The sequence below is a fragment of the Lithobates pipiens genome, unplaced genomic scaffold, assembly GCF_037356315.1.
Source record: "Lithobates pipiens isolate NorthernLeopardFrog02 unplaced genomic scaffold, aLitPip1_a1.2 Scaffold_8, whole genome shotgun sequence".
Taxonomy (NCBI): Eukaryota; Metazoa; Chordata; class Amphibia; order Anura; family Ranidae; genus Lithobates; species Lithobates pipiens.
The window spans coordinates 467104246-467122142 of NW_027507903.1; the positions used below are offsets into that span (position 1 = coordinate 467104246).

General features: G+C 42.9%; 1 protein-coding gene across 2 annotated transcripts in view; it reads left to right on the top strand.

Moving 5' to 3' along the window:
* The window catches only part of ANO2 (anoctamin 2), a 401884-nt gene that overhangs the window by 249778 nt on the left and 134209 nt on the right, over nt 1–17897 (top strand). For both annotated transcript variants that reach the window (XM_077468552.1, XM_077468553.1), the window contains 2 exons: nt 11763–11834; nt 13662–13863. In XM_077468552.1, coding sequence (XP_077324678.1) covers nt 11763–11834; nt 13662–13863 — 274 coding nt within the window. The remainder of the gene's footprint in view (nt 1–11762; nt 11835–13661; nt 13864–17897) is intronic.

Here is a 17897-nt window from a genome sequence, read left to right on the forward strand (position 1 = left end):
AAGATAAGTTATCTGTTGTGCCTTGAGCTTTAACTCTGTATATCTGCAGCGCATGTATCATATAAAGCACTGCTGACTTTGATTTATAATGCAATTTGGTCATATCACTACTGTACTGCTCAATGTTCTCCTTGCTGGAGAGGATGCTGTACCTAAGGACATGCAGTGCAAGGATCTCTGTTTCTGCTTTATAAATTTTGTGAATATGTGCTTCCTCCACATCTCCTGCTCTGGCTGTAATCCTCTTCTCCTCCTCTCCGATGCTGTACTCAGCTATAATTCCTTTCTGCCAATAGATGTCCTCAGTCATTCAACTCAGAAAACTGAGGACAGCCTGTGTGTACAGGGTGTCATGGACCCGCCTCCGAGGAGGCATCAGGTTCTGCACTCACATACTATGATGCAGAGAGCAGTGCTCATCAAATCTCTCACCTCACTCGGTATTATTAAAGACAGCTGTATTTGTTTGATAGAAAAAGGGAAAACCCATTTAAAATAGAAGTAAACAACACCAGCATTTTCATGGATGAAGTGAATCCCAATTTTTCTCCATCAATCCACAACTCTAGTCCATGACTCACCGCAATAATTGGCTCATCTTCTGGAGAGTTACTCGAGTGAGTCACTCTTTTTTCTTTTCAAAGTTATGGTTCATTTCAGATTGCACATTAACCAAGCGGACATCCTGGTAAACATTCAAGTCTGATTTTCATAGCTTCCTTGCCGATGTAACATTGTTTCCAAATGGGAATAAAAATAAAGCTGCAGGTAATATTCGGTCCTGAGCTACATTTGTATCTGCTGCAGCTCATCTGGGAATTCTTCCAGCCAGGGAAGGGTTAAGGCAGGCTCAAAACTTACTGCTGACCTCCGGTCCCCCTCTGAAAAATGATATGACTCTCTCAAGACTCAACAAGCTTTTAATACGCCACAGATACACACAACTGTAATAAAACATACACATGTTCTGTTGAAATGAAATAATTCTCTGTGCGGTGAGCTAGAAGTCCACGATGAACTTGTAATTTATGGAGAACATATAGATACCACACAAGTTTTGGATATTAACCCCCAATGGCTACATAAATTACAATTGTGAAGTTGTGTCTTTATTTCAATGTACTGTATATAGCTCTACATAATGCTACGTCGTAATGGCAGTGTCATTTCTTATTCATTTAAAGCATGCTGTATGTGTAAACCCAGTCACTAAAATCTCATAGACACTCTAAAGTAGAATAAAGTAGAATTGCAGACAAAATTTTAATAAAATATTGGCCCAATTAAAAATAAAATGAAAAATAATTATTTTCTGCAAACGTTGTCACCCACGGTACTTTTTTTCCACCACTAGATGTCCTCAGTTGTCTTGGTTGAATGACAACCTGCATCATGCCAACTACTTCCTCTGAGCCTAGACTGTCATTGACCTGCTAGGTTCACATTTTGTGCACGTTGGGAATGCGTGCAAAATCATCCACCTTACTAAAAAGCACCAAAACATGCTGCCCGTTTCTTAATGGCACCCCCGTGCGTCTGCTAACACGCGTGCCAAAATGCATAGTGCCGCAGCATAATTAACAATTAATGGCACCGCTGTCGATCTGCTCAAAAAAGCATGGGATATGGCATGCATTTTCCACACGCAAAATCTGAGCCTAGCCTAAGCTTGTAAGGGAGAAACAGCATAGTAATTTGTTCATTGCACTATTACTCTGTTTACCCCCCCTATCAGCATGCTTTCTGATAGTACATGAATTGATTGACTGTGCTGCTTCTCCCTTCACTTTTCTGAACTCTGCTGTATGGAGACTGCAATAGGCTAATTCAGGTACTTGCACTGCTTGCATTTAAAAAATACATTTATTGATGCATTAATGGTTACAGAGCTGCATTCATTGAGCCATCCTGTCACATGGGCTTCCAATTGAATGGTCCATTGTTGTCACAACACTGTGACTGCTCAGCAAAGCAAAGAGCAAGTGTGGTAAAAGTTCTCTTACAAGCTTAGTTAGTGGTGCAAGACAATGGTGTCTGCATGCAGTGTCCTTTGTTATAGGAATATGGGCATGTGTCCACTGACCAATCCCAGTGGTCTTTGGTTTCCCAAAAACCCTTTGCAGAGTATAGCTCAAGGGACATCACTTGACCCCGTGCCGTACCGGGTTACAGTTCAGCTGGATCTGGAGTGAATGCAATAGAAGTGGCCTCCAGGCTGTCAACAATGATCAGACGTAGCTGGCGGTGGATTCACCTGCATCCGCTGATGATGACTCTCTCTCTCTCTGTGCATATGCTTCAACATGGCCACAGCACCTGCAAGCCCTCAGAGTCACTGCTTGCAGGTCCACACTGGGGGAGACCGGCTCCTCCTCTTTTCAGGTTATTTATCCCCTCTTCCAGCATTCTGTCTTCCCACTCCAGCCTGCTGGAACTTGTAGTCCACGATGGCCCAGCTCCAATACAAATTTGTTTTACATGACTACATATCCCAAGATACTTTGCTCTTTACCTGCACGTCTGTGCTGCGGATTAGGGGCAAACAATCTCCCTGTGATGATGCCCTTTAGTGTCTCTTGCCACTGCAGGTAATTTAGCCAGCTCCTGGCTACATGTGTTTAATACTTTAGTGCTCCTTTAGGGCCTGTGTTGATGGGCTTTGGCCTTGTGTTGTGTTGTTATATCAGTTTAAGACGCTTCTGAAATAATTCAGAATTCATTGACAAGTGATGTTTTTGACCTGCAACAGACCTTCTGCTGACCTACTGTGCATTTAACTTGCAAGAGGCTTTTGCGTTCCCCTAGACTTAAATGTAAATACAAAAATTTTATGATGCAAATAAAACCCCAAAACACTGGCCTTATATGTATCCAAAGTTATTTTGCTATTGCAAATCACCCCTTCCCAAAAATGTGCTGGACATTGGCAATCATTGACAAATAGTAATATTACAGGTCCAAAATAAATCAAGACAGGAGGTTGGGACTTTAAATGAGGTGGTTGATTCGTGTAGATTGTATCAAATTTTTTTTTATTGTTAGAATATAAAGTATATAAGTACATAACAATAATATAATTCATGTAAGAGAGTCAGTGAGTAAATATTAACACATCTGTGCATGTGCACAACAATGATAACGTGATATTTACAGTTATATACATAATTGGCACATAACAGCAATAAAATGGTAAAAAATGTTTAAAACAATTGCAAATATGATAAGTCCAAATGTATATCCTAGTAGGGCAAATAACTATATCCTTAAAGCCCGACACGTTTCTGTGTAAAGACACTGCTTCAGGGGCGGATATTATAAGGTATCCGTAGAAACATGTAATGTTAAAGTTAGTCCTGATGTTGAGGTAAATACAACAGGACAAACCATGGTTATTGGCCCTAAGTACTTACGTGCCAACAGATAGCGACGGCAACTTGCAAGCACCATGAACAGAACAAGGGCCACAAGAGTAGTCCGCCCCGGGAGCTGAGGTGGCAGTATACCTCATGTCCATAGGGGCGCACAAACAGGCCCCCCAGATAAGCGTAGGTACCTTTTCTCCAAAGTGTGGCCAAAATAAGTAAGAGGGGATTGTGGTGTGACCTGTAGTGAGTGAATGAAATTACCATTACTTGGTGCAATGGATGAAAAGGGTTTAATATAATATGAAAAGATGTGTGTGAAGTAAAAAAGAAAAAAAAAATATATAAAAAATAAATAATTTTTTTTTAAAAATTTGTGAAACGTGAAAAAGTGAGAACAAAATGTAGTGTAAAGGATGTGTAAGGTCTAAAATACACACTTTTGTTCTCTCATTCTGCTGGTAAAATTGAGTTTCTGGATCACTTATGACAGACATGCTGGCTATGGAGCCCCCGCATGCAGCATCTGCAAACTTGTAAATAAAAATATCTTTCTAATGATAAAATGAACATGGAATTCATCATAAAATCACATTCTGTGGAAACATTTTTGTTTAATATCTTCGCACATTAAAAATATTTATAATGTCCATATGCATGATCTGCTGCTCATTTTACCATCATTAGCTGTTCTCCAATTAATTTTTATTGACATTGAGAGTATGAATCATTTCTTGTTGTATTTATATTTTTGGTTGTCAGATTTGAGAGCTAGGAAATAGGACTAGAAAAAAGAATGTTATATATTTTCACTGAACAATATTTGAAAGGGTCCACCCAGAAGTTATATTTTAGTTATAGGTTGAGTACTGTGAGCAATTGTGTGTGGAGGAAGGGGAGCTTCTGGTTGATATTACAGATGTCCTCCTTTGCCATCCATGGATGTATCAGAATCCTGCATCACCACTGTTGTCATATATATCTAATATACCATTGGTGAATCAGAGCTACCAAGAGGACCCTTTTATATTTATTTTTTTGTTTTGTTTCTTTTTTCCTCCTCTGGGAGGCACAGTGGAGAGATGATTGATGTCATTAAAGGAAGAGGATAAGTTATAATAGTAAATTAGGCACGGGATGAGCTGCACATAATGGAATCACATAAAGAAGGGTAGATTGAAATGAAAGGTGGAGAGGTATAAAAATGAAATAGTAGCATGAGATTATATTGAATTTAAACATAATAGGACACTAAAATAGTAATTCGAAAATTATATACTTTTTTTGTTTTTTTTACTTTTTCTTTACTTATTTTTATTTTTTTTTATTACTAATTTATTTATTTTTTTGTATTGTTGGTTCTTTGACACATGTAATAGGGTGCTGTAAAGCACCGTTCTTAATTATGCTTTGAATAATGTTTTGCACAAATTGAGTTTTGGTTATGGGTAGGCAAGTGGGTGGGCTTTTTCCTTTTTTTTTTCATTTATTTATTTATCTATTTATTCTCTCTCTCTTTTTCTTTCTATCTTTTGAAGAGGACATGATCAAGGATCCAGTGTGTTTTCTCGGGGTGGGGAGGGGGGGGGAGTGTGGTGTATGTTAATGAAAAGATTTATATAGATATATTGTGCAATGTGTGGTTCTATGTTGTATGTTGAAAATTGTCTTAACCACTTTCAGACCGGACCATTTTGCTGGTAAATGACCAGAGGTCTTTTTACACTTTGGCACTGCGCTGCTTTAACTGGTAATTGCGCGGTCATGCAATGTTGTACCCAAACAAAATTTGCGTCCTTTTCTTCCCACAAATAGAGCTTTCTTTTGATGGTATTTGATTGCCTCTGCGATTTTTATTTTTTGCGATATAAACGTAAAAAGACCGCAAATTTTGAAAAAAAATGATATTTTCTACTTTTTGTTATTAGAAAAATCCAATAAACTCAATTTTAGTCATACATTTAGGCCAAAATGTATTCAGCCACATGTCTTTGGTAAAAAAAAAGTCAATAATTGTATATTTATTGGTTTGCGCAAAAGTTGTCACATCTACAAACTAAGGTACGTTTTCTGGAATTTACGCAGCTTTTAGTTTACGACTGCCTATCTCATTTCTTGAGGTGCTAAAATGGCAGGGCAGTTCAAAACCCCCCCAAATGACCCCATTTTGGAAAGTAGACCCCCTAAGGAAATTGATAAGAGGCATGTTGAGCCCATTGAATATTTTATTTTTTTGCCTCAAGCGATTGAATAATGACAATAATGAAAATTTTTTTTTTTTTTACACAAAGTTGTCACTAAATGATATATTGCTCACACATGCTATGGGCGTATGTGAAATGACACCCCAAAATACATTCTGCTGCTTCTCCTGAGTACGGGGATACCACATATGTGGGACTTTTTGGGAGCCTAGCCGCGTACGGGGCCCCGAAAACCAAGCACCGCCTTCAGGCTTTCTAAGGGCGTAAATTTTTGAGTTCACTTCTCACTACCTATTACAGTTTTGAAGGCCATAAAATGCCAAGATGGCACAAAACCCCCACAAATGACCCCATTTTAGAAAGTAGACACCCCAAGCTATTTGCTGAGAGGCATGTTGAGTTCATGGAATATTTTATATTTTGCCACAAGTTGCGGGAAAATTACAAACTTTTTTTTTTTTTTTTTTTTTTTTTCACAAAGTTGTCACTAAATGATATATTGCTCATGCATGCCATGGGCATATGTGAAATGACACCCCAAAATAAATTCTGCTGCTTCTCCTGAGTACGGGGATACCACATATGTGGGACTTTTTGGGAGCCTAGCTGCGTACGGGGCCCCGAAAACCAAGCACCGCCTTCAGGCTTTCTAAGGGCGTAAATTTTTGAGTTCACTTCTCACTACCTATTACAGTTTTGAAGGCCATAAAATGCCAAGATGGCACAAAACCCCCACAAATGACCCCATTTTAGAAAGTAGACACCCCAAGCTATTTGCTGAGAGGCATGTTGAGTTCATGGAATATTTTATATTTTGCCACAAGTTGCGGGAAAATTACAAACTTTTTTGTTTTTTTGTTTTTTTTTTCACAAAGTTGTCACTAAATGATATATTGCTCATGCATGCCATGGGCATATGTGAAATGACACCCCAAAATAAATTCTGCTGCTTCTCCTGAGTACGGGGATACCACATATGTGGGACTTTTTGGGAGCCTAGCCGCGTACGGGGCCCCGAAAACCAAGCACCGCCTTCAGGCTTTCTAAGGGCGTTACAGTTTTGAAGGCCATAAAATGCCAAGATGGCACAACCCCCCCCCAAATGACCCCATTTTGGAAAGTAGACACCCCTAAATTTAGGGGTACACTAGTGAGACTAGGTAATAAATGGCGGGTGCCCTGAAACAATAAAAAAATAACTAACCAACCAGCGTCACCTGTAACAGTTATATGGTGATCACTGGTGAAAGGGTTAACTAGGGGGCAATCAGGGGGCTTTATGCGGTAGTATATGGGGGTCCCTGGCGCTATAAAAAGCTGCAGCGAACCTAAATACCTACCTGCCTAACTAGCGTCACCTGTGACACTAATACAGCGATCAGAAAAACGATCGCTTATTAGGCTGGGTTCACACTGGAGCGATGCGGGAACGCCACAAATGCGCGGCGGGTTCCCGCATCGCATGCCTCCCGGCGGCAGTTCACACTGCCCTATGCGAACTGCTGGGAGTGTCAGTGAAATGTTACTGACACCCCCAGATCAGTTCGCATATCGCAGTGCGATCTGCAAACTCGGATCGCATGGTGTGAACACCCATGCGATCCGATTCTGCTGCGGGCCAAAAAAAGGGTCCCGTGCGAATTTGCGGCGGGTGCGGCGGGTGCGGCGAATGGCTGAACTCGAATCGCACAGAGATCGGATGTGATTTGCACTGCAGTGCGGTGCGAATCACATCCGTTCTCATAAACCGCTGCAATGTGAACCCAGCCTTAGTGACACTGGCGACGGGGGGTGATCACGGGGTTAAACCTTTATTGGGGGGGTTAGGGGGGTACCTTAGAACTAAAGGGGGCTAACCCTAACTGCCCTAACAGTTATTAGTCACAAATGACACCCGCCGGGTGATCAGGGGGTTAAACCTTTATTAGGTAATAAATGGCGGGTGCCCTGAAACTATAAAAAAATAACTAACCAACCAGCGTCACCTGTAACAGTTATATGGTGATCACTGGTGAAAGGGTTAACTAGGGGGCAATCAGGGGGCTTTATGCGGTAGTATATGGGGGTCCCTGGCGCTATAAAAAGCTGCGGCGAACCTAAATACCTACCTGCCTAACTAGCATCACCTGTGACACTAATACGGCGATCAGAAAAATGATCGCTTATTAGGCTGGGTTCACACTGGAGCGATGCGGAAACGCCACGAATCCGCGGCGGGTTCCCGCATCGCATGCCTCCCGGCGGCAGTTCACACTGCCCTATGCGAACTGCTGGGAGTGTCAGTGAAATGTTACTGACACCCCCAGATCAGTTCGCATATCGCAGTGCGATCTGCAAACTCGGATCGCATGGTGTGAACACCCATGCGATCCGATTCTGCTGCGGGCCAAAAAAAGGGTCCCGTGCGAATTTGCGGCGGGTGCGGCGGGTGTGGCGGGTGCGGCGGGTGCGGCGAATGGCTGAACTCGAATCGCACAGAGATCGGATGTGATTTGCACTGCAGTGCGGTGCGAATCACATTCGTTCTCATAAACCGCTGCAATGTGAACCCAGCCTTAGTGACACTGGCGACGGGGGGTGATCACGGGGTTAAACCTTTATTGGGGGGGTTAGGGGGGTACATTAGAACTAAAGGGGGCTAACTCTAACTGCCCTAACAGTTATTACAGTCACAAATGACACCAATGCAAAAAAAAAAAAAAAAAAAAAAAAAATGACATTGGTGTCACTGTGACTGGGGGGCAGGGGTAATTGGGGGGGTGATCGGGGGGTAAAGGGGGGGGTGTGAGTGTGCCTGGCATGTTCTACTGTGTGTGTAGAGTGTTGGTGCAACTCCCCGATCCGCTCTCCTCCGCGTCGGAACGAAAAATACCGACACGGAGGAGAGAATACATCACTTCCTCTCCTGTGTTTACATTACAGGAGAGGAAGTGATGTCACGGGGGATTTCTATTCGTCGGGAGCGATCGCGAGGGGGTGGCCATGAATGAATGGCCGCCCCCTCGTCCCGGATCGCTCCCGGACGAAAACCGACCGCCGCAGGCACCGGGCGGGGGCCCGATCGGGCCCCCGACCCGCGGGAGGCAAGGGACGTACATGTAAGTCCTTATGCCTGCCCGTGCCATTCTGCCGACGTACATCGGCGTGCGGCGGTCGGCAACTGGTTAATATAGATAAAGTGATTATATATAAATAAAAAAAAATCACCTAAGTTTTAGAACCTCTCTGTAATAGAGTCCATTGATTCTGGTAAGAATCCATTCATTTACTGGTGATGGCCCATGTAACAGTCATAGAAGATTTCTAAGCCCTTCTACACACGGTCGGACATTCCGACCACAAAATCCATCAGATTTTTTACGACGGATTTTGTCCGAAACTGGTGTTGCATACACATGGTTGGACAAAGTTGTTCGGAAAATCTGATTGTTTGGAACATGATGACGTTTGTCGTTACAAAGGGACTACGTTCAGGCTAGTAGCCAATAGCTTTGGTCTGTAATTTGATCTGAGCATGCGTGGCACTTTGTCCGATCGGAATTCTCTACAAACGATCGGACAAAGTCTGATCGGATCATGTTGTCGAAAAATTTTATATCCAGCTCTCAAACTTTATTGGTCAGACATTCCGACGGAAAAAGTCCGATGGAGCACACACATGGTCGGATTATCCGACAACACGGTCTGATCGGACATTTTCCGTGGGAATTTCCGACCGTGTGTACAGTAGGTGACTGTGATATTGTGTCAATCTTGCCGCTTTTATCGGCGAGATTGACACCCTGCGAGCCCCGTCGCAGGAGCCAGCACCGAGCTGGCTCGCATTGGGAAAGGAAAAATGTTTCTTTTCCTTTCCCGATAAGCGTCAAGCATCGCTGGTCGGGTTCACAATGGTGCGGGGATCCGAATTGGATTCCCGCCAATACCAGGCACTGTATTTGGTATGAATCCTAAGGGAGAACTCCACACCAAATAAAAAAAAACAGCATGGGTTCCCCCTCCGGAGGCATACCAGGCCCTTAGGTCCGGTAGGAATTTTAAGGGGAATCCCCTACGCCGAAAACAATGGTGTGGGGTCCCCCCAAAATCCATACCAGACCCCTATCTGACCACGCAGCCCAGCCGGTCAGGAAAGGGGGTGGGAACGAGCGAGCGCCCCCCCTCCTGAGCCATACCAGGCTGCGTGCCCTCAACATGGGGGGGTGGGTGCTTTGGGGGAAGGGGGGCGCCCCCACGCCAAAGCACCTTGCCCCCATGTTGATGAGGACAAGGGCCTCTTCCCAAAAACCCTGGCCATTGGTTGTCGGGGTCTGCGGGCGGGTGGCTTATCGGAATCCGGGAGCCCCCTTTAAGAAGGGGCCCCCAGATACCAGCCCCCTACCCTATGTGAATGAGTATTGGGGTACCATGTACCCCTACCCATTCACCTGGGGAAAAAAAGTAAATAAAACACAACACACAAGGGTTAAAAATAGTTTATTGCACAGCTCCAGTGGTCTTCCGTCTTGGGGGGTCTTCTCGCCACCGCCCGGGGGTCTTCCGACTTCAGGGGTCTTGTCCCTCTCTTCGGTTATTCTTGCCGGGCCTCCGCTTTCTTCCTTTAGCTCTTTTACTAGCGGAGGCCCGGTCTTCCGTCGCCGCCACCCCTTCTTCCAACTTTGGGTGTCTTGTCCCCCTCTTTGGTTCTTCTTGCCGGGCCACCGCTTCTTTTTCCAGCTCTTTTACTAGTGGCGGCCTGGTCTTCTGCTGCCGCCGCCGCCTTCCGTTCTTCTTCTTCTGCTTCTTCCTTCTTGAGATGTTGACTCAACGCTCTCTCCGGCCGCAATGCCAGGGACGCGGTGTGCGGCGACTTATATAGCGACAAGGGGCGGGGTCATCCTCCAGGACTGTGACATCATAAGGGTGCGGGGTCACCATGTGACATCAACTGGTGACCCCGCCTAATATTAAGTTGCACCGTATAGTCCATAACACCAAATGTCTTAGTTTCAGTTACCAAGTTTATTGTTTAGGATACATTTTCAGCCATGTCTCCCAATAGGAATTAAATTTATCTGTATTGTGTGTTTTAATAGCAAAGTTTACTGTGTTTGAACTCTATGAATAACATCTGATATAAGAGGGGTGTCTTTAGATTTCCATTTGGAGGTTATGGTTAATTTAGCTGCTATTAGTATATGAGTAGCTATAGGTCTGTGATTTTTTGGGAGTAAGTGCACCCCTACATTAAGAATTGCCAGTTGAGGGGTAAGTACCCAGTTTATTCCTGTTACCCTGTTTATCATGGTGAAGACCTGTTTCCAGAAGTTTTGGATTACCTTGCAATTCCATAGAATATGTAGGATGCCTCCTCTCCTCCCACACATCCTCCAACAATCAGGGGAGGATCCCGGATAAATCTGTGCCAGCCTTACTGGGGTTAAGTAGGTTCTATATATCATTTTAAACATTAATTCCCAGTGATTTACACAGTGGGAGTGTTGGAAGTGGGATTGAATAGCTTTCTGCCATTCTTTTTGCGTAATTGTAATTCCCAATTCCTTTTCCCAATTTAGCATTTTTGTGGTTTTCTGGAAGTTTCCACTATACTGTTGCCTGTTGTAGAACCAAAACAGTCCTTTTGTTCTGTCTCGGTCCGACCTCAAGCGCGACCATGATTCTCTATGTATGTAGTAGTGGAGGGTTGGGTTGTTTTTCTGAAAATAAGTTAGTTGTATATAGGAGAAGGAAGTAGGTTGTGGATACTTATTTACTAGTTCTCTATAGGTCTGAATTCCTTCCCTGGTCCACTGGTGTATGTTCAAATTAGGTATAATATGTTCATAGATTGTTAGGGGTAAGTCCATACATTTATCCATAGTGTCAGGAGGTACTATAGTTCCACGCTGCTAATTGGTTCCTTGTGGGTCAGACTCCACTAGAGCAACGTGGAGTCAGAAATAATTTTAATTATTTATGAATCTGCAGTTTTCATTAAGATAATACCTGGTGATCCTGCCATGACAGTCCTTATGTTGGCACTTTCTATCATCTCTATTGTTCTCCTGCATTGTCACCCTGTCACACACTTTCCCAGTGGAGACTACAAACTGCTCATGCTAGTGTCACCCACCAGGAAATTAGAGTTTAAAATTTATTTTCTTGTATTATTTTTGTTCAGCTCTTTCTAATACTACTTTATTTCTGTATATTTTAGAAGAAAGAGAAATTGACATGGAAGGACCGAATTCCTGCCTATTTGGTTAATTTTGGAGCTATTTTATTTATGGTAGGTAAATGTATTATGACCTTCTAACTTAACAGATAGACACTTTTTATTTTGTGGCGTTTTCTTTAAAGTATATCCTTTTCTGTTATAACATACAACTGTGATGTGAGCCGTGACATGGATTTTCAAGGTGAAATGAAAGTTTAGTCGAAATGTTTCTTTTCTATAGTTTTGGTTAGAGTGGGGAGGTAAAGAAACCCCTGTCAGGTTTTTGAAGCTGTCTTTTTCCTCTCTGGAGAGATTTCCCCTTTCTATTTGTCTTAGGACCACAGCCAGAGAGGCAGAAAGTGATAGGGAATTCTAGTCCACAGGGGTCACCAGAATAGGAGATGAGAGGAAATATTCCATTGTAGATACATGTTGACAAGTATCCTAGAGGGGAATTTAGAAGGGGAAGAGAGAATTTCCCCTTACGTTGGAGAGTTTTTTTTAGCTTGAAGTTTTCACCCCAGCTAAAGCAACTTAAGTATTCTCCCTCCATAATATCTTGATGCTAGCCTACACATATGTGCTGTCCCCACGCGGTGGGTTTTAAACGTGAGGCTGGTTCATATATGCTTCCATTGATCTGTGTTAGGAGTGGGCTCACTCTGTGCTTAAAGCACATTGACCAAGCTGTCCCCCACAGTTTCCAGTTGTGTTTTATGGTTGGTAGATGAAAATAGGCTCCTGATCATGTGATCGCTCTTGTCACCAATCATGGTGATCACATGGTTGGGAAGCCAGCCCCAAGCCCCCAACTCCTGGCGTTATGTAACAGTTAAAGGTCAGGTGGCAGGAACCTAAAGGGTTTTCAATTCAACCCACCTCTTTTGAACTCAGGCTGTCATGAACAAACCCTTAAGTTTTGCCATCATGTAAACCTGGGGCTACAGCACAATCCTGCAAAGAGTGGTGCTGACATCATACTGTCAGTAGCGTTCTCTGAAATATTGAAGACTGACTGCCCACTGCCACTGCAGGGAGAAGAGGAAAGCGACTCAAAGATGTCACATGACTGGCCGGGAAGCTACTGGATTTAAATCTGAACTCCAGCCTTTCCTTCAGTCTTGCACAGTTGTACAGGCTTCTCTCTTATACTGAAATAGCTTTTTTCTGATTTCATTGCACATTTTGAGCTTCATACAACGTCCATTCGAATCTGCAACAATTCAGGTGGAGCCTACCTCATTTCCTAGTTGGAGTACATCACACCCCATCTACCACTTTCCTCCCCAGCCTAACTGTACCTGCTTAGTCCTTATTATTCATTGAATTGCAGTTCTTTCAATCATGGAGGCTCAGCATCACAGGTGGGTTTTACCTAGGGCAGTCTGCACACAAATACAGTATAGGATGCCCACTCCTCCAGACTGACATCCATTCATGAAGGAAATTTTATATTTGCATAACTTTTCCCAAAAGTCACCCATTGCTCTTGAAAGGATTACTGAGGCTGGGCGCTGTGATGTTTTCAGGAAGCTACTGTATGTACAGCACTCTGCTGTCCCCTCCAACCAGTCATGATCTGCCCGCATTGCATAGAGGAAAATAGAGACTTTGGGGTGACAACACTGAGTCTAAAAAAAGGGGTGTATTAAAAATGGAAAGATTTTCTTCTAAAAAATGTAATATTTTATTGATGAGGGGTAAGAAGGAACAAGGAAAAGCAAAATATTGGCAGCTCTAATTTGGTTTTAAATGAGAGGAGAGGAGATTTTTTTTATAGCTCATTAGTATGACAGAGAAGAGATTACATATTAATAAATGGGTACTATAGGTATACACAACAGCTAGAGAATAAAGCTTTTTTATAATTTAAGCTGACTGTATTTCTTGCCTTTGCAGATTGCACTAACATTTTCAGCAGTGTTTGGAGTCATCATTTATCGCATCACCATTTCAGCAGCCTTGGCATTAAGCACAAATGAAAGTACAAGAGCAAACGTTCGTGTGACTGTGACAGCAACTGCTGTTATTATTAACCTAGTCGTAATTCTTATATTAGATGAAATTTATGGGTCTGTCGCAAAATGGCTGACTGAAATAGGTAAGTGGATAACTCAGCTATCATTAAATAGTATCTGTCATGTGTAGCAAACATAGTGCTCTGATGGAGGAAGGTAGAGAATGTAAACCCTGGGCTTGACTTCTACTAATAAAGTTTCTAGTAATTAGTACACTAAAGATTTTTAGTAATTTGAAAGACTTAGTCTTAAGTATTTGGAATATATTGCAGCTTACTAATTCTTAGATGTGTTTCCTTTATTGTCTCCTGGGGATCCTGCCACTAACCCATTTCCTGTCTTAGGGTGACAACACTCACTTTCTATGAAGAAGAAGTGTTGTCACTCAGGGACAGCTTCCGATCCCATGTTATGGAGAGAGGGAGCTGTTTTGTAGTTTACACAACTGGGCAGGGGTGATAAGACTTGAGATAATTATTATTAATTATACAGTATTTATAAAGTGCCAACAGTTTATACAGGGCTTTACAACAAGTTTATGCAGTGCTTTACAACATGAGGGCAGACAGTACAGTTACAATATATATCAATACAGGAGGAATCAGAGGGCCCTCCTCCTTAGACTTTACAATCTAAAAGGGAGGGTCAAGTGATACAAAAGGTAATAACTGCAAGAGAATGGGACTAGGGCCAGCAGGTAGGGCGGGCTGAATAGAGGTCCTAGATTCTGATCAGGCCAGGCTGTCTCTGAGGAGTAAAGTCTCTATGTTTTAACCCAGTAACCGTGGTGGGCCCAATGCTAGATAACTGCAGGTGTCTTGTAAAGTCCAGTTGAATGGGACAGACTATTATTAGCTTGACATGTACTTGCTTAACCAGTGTTAAAATGGTGTAGCTAACACAGTAGCTTTATACCTTACTTTCATGGCATACTACTCAGTTGAGGTTAACTTTAATTGGAAACAAAGAGCATATTTATTATTAACACGGCTTACTAAATTGATGGGGAAGGAATCCAAGCATTTGTGACATTACTTGCACATAGCTGAGTAATATGCTCATACAAATGAACATACTGTATAATTTTCCTTTGTTCTCATATTCATCTATTGAGGGTTGATCATCACATATGGATTGCAAAGCATTTCTGGGCAACTGGGTGACCTAGTCATCTGGCACCTGAGGACATCCACAGACAGTAGCAGATTGCTAAATGATCCATCTAGTTTTAGTTAGAACAGGTAATTATGAAGATGTCCACAGGTACCCAAAGATTATAGTAAGTATTGTTTGGATCTCAACACTGGAAATGACAGTTTAAAAATACCCTGTCACTAGATCATTCATTTTAAAAACAGTCTTCCCTTAAGATTATAGGTGCTGTGAATTTAGTTCAACCATGTTGTTTACCTGTGATATTCTCCCTTGTGTAGACATTCAGAAGCGCTAAAGGCTGTTGCTTGGATGTGATGTCAACAGCCCCAGCAAACACAGAGCTGTCACTTATGGGACGCTTTGTATTATTCATCTTCAATCCTTCAATAGCTGCTACAAATAAAGTTTATGTAGGGTGGTAGAGGGGAATCTGGGCTAGCATAAAAAAATTCTCAGAAGAGGAGGGGACAATGGCATTCATGGCTGGGACAAGGGAAGGGTGTGGAGATGGGGCAGTTGCCCTGGGCATAGTGTTGTCATGTGTCATGTCTCACCAGCCCCCATCTAGACTTCCATCAGAACAGGAACAGCACAGAACTTGATGGCTCATCCTATTGCTGCTGTAATTTATAAACACAGGAGACAACAGAGAACATTTTCCATTACTTGCTTCCTCTGTTGTTCTAACGGATTATGGCTATTGCAGTGCACAGCAGAAGAAAACAAGTAGTGGAAGCCTGTCTTTGGGTAAGCTATCTAATCGTCTATGGGTCCTGTGCTAATGGAGAATGGTGTTGGGCAGCCCAATGTTACTGGCAGAACAAAAGATCTTAAATGCAGTACCTCTCCACCCTTACTTTCTCCTCCTTCTCCTCACATTTTGGGAATGCGGTTCACAGTTTGGCATCTTTGTTCTGGGCATTGGATGACCTTTTCCCAGCACTTATGACATGGCAGGGACTGTGTTAGGGAACCGACTAGTAAAATTTACTAGTATGTTTAGAGGCACATTGTAAATTAATAAAAAAACTGTTTATAGAAAAGAAAAACGCTGCAAATCAGCATTTAAAACACGTAATTTGTCTGTGCTTTTAACTTTAATGCATTGACCTATTCGCTTTTCTGATGTGTCCAATTTACCACTCCCAAGAAAAAAGACAGTCAACTTATGTTTGTGACAACCTAAGATGAATATTAAAATTATACTGTTTAAGTGGTATGAATTGTTTGTATCTAGAATAGTCATACTATATATGAACATACAGTATGTCTTCATACTAATCAATGTTGTGACAGACCCAATTGGGGCAGAGGCTTTTGGAGGGGGCTGCAGAGTAGCCTCTTACCTACTGACTATGGGCCCTGGCTTTTGAGGGGGCTCTATTCTTTGGGAGGTGTGTGCCTGGGGGACCTTTGGGGTGGTTTTGCTTCAGATTTAGGTTCATGCCTTCCCAGAAACCCACAGACTCTGGGAACCTAGGACCTGGATAAAGATTTGGGGCCTCTGTGCCCAAACCAGCATTGATTACTTCAACCCATCTCCTAGACTCAGAGACTCAGCAGAAGATTATAATAAGCTTCAAACAACCTGATGCTGGTGTCTCGTGCTCTTATGTGCATTCTGTTTAGTAAGGTGTCTTTCTCTCATCGTATAATTCCCCATTGTATCTGCTAGTATTGTGTCCACTTCATCTCGTTACTAAACTATTGTTGGATGTTTATGTGTTTATGTTTATGCGTTTATGTTTATGCTAGCTGTTCATTAGATGTTCTGTTACCTGATTTTGTGGGGTATATATTCTGTGTGAATTTAAAATAAAGTCAATTCCAGTTTGCACCTAAGCTAGTGTCGACTAGTTCTTGGGTGCAATTCTCAGCTATAATACCTGGTTCCTGGTTCCAGAGTGGAGGAAGCTGTATCTTAACGGCGGTCCGTCACAAATGTCAAATCAAGTATTCAGGCCATTCTGCTTAATAGAGCTAAGTGAACATAGGAAAATGATTTCCAGGAAATATAACCTTACATTTTGGGTAAAAGGTATGGCCAATGACAATAACTGAGAATTAGGGGAATGCATTTTTTAAACTGGTCAAACCTTTCTCTTAGAAGCTAAAGGCCACATAGGTTCTATATGAGTCCTTAGCTCTGTTGAGCAGAAGAATTAAGGACATATTTTAAAGTGGCCCTTATGCCGTGTACACACGATCGGACCAGTGTGTGGGCTCCGGCGGACTTTTTCTTCCCAAAAGTCCGGTGGACTTTGAAAAAAGTCTTGACTCAAAATTTTTCGCTGGACTCGGCAGTCTGGCGGACAACCCTTCTGTCTGTGTGCTAGTCCGCCGGACTTTTGAAATTAACAAACTTGCCCACACACGGAGTAAAGTCCATTCATTTTGAACGTGGCTCCAGGTAGACGGAACTAGTGAAGGAAGTCAATGTCGCTGCCTCCATCGGTGAGATTGACACCTCACGAGCCCCGTCGCCTGGTATGAATTTAAAGGGGAACCCCTACACTGAAAAAACGACAGGGGGTCCCCCCAAAGTCCATACCAGACCCTTATCCGAGCACGCAGCCGGCCGGTCAGGAAAGGGGGTGGGTACGAGCGTTAAAGTTTTTAAAGTACTTTATTAGACAGCTCTGGGGGTCTTCTTCCGTCTTCATGAGGTCTTCTCACCGGGCTCCTCCTCTATCTTCTGCTCTTTTACTAGCTCTTTTACCATCTCTTTTACTAGCGGAGGAGCCCGGCTTTCTCGTTCATCGCCGCCCCCGGTCTTTTTCCGACTTCGGGGGTCTTGTCTCGCTCTTCGGTTCTTCTTGCCGGGCCTCCGCTTTCTTCTTCCAGCTCTTTAACTAGCGTTGGTTCGGTCTTGTCGCCTTCTTCTTCTTCTCCTTCTTCTCTTCTTCTTCTCTAGTCTGCCGGAAAAGTCTGGTCATGTGTGGGCGCATGTGGGCAGGTCCGC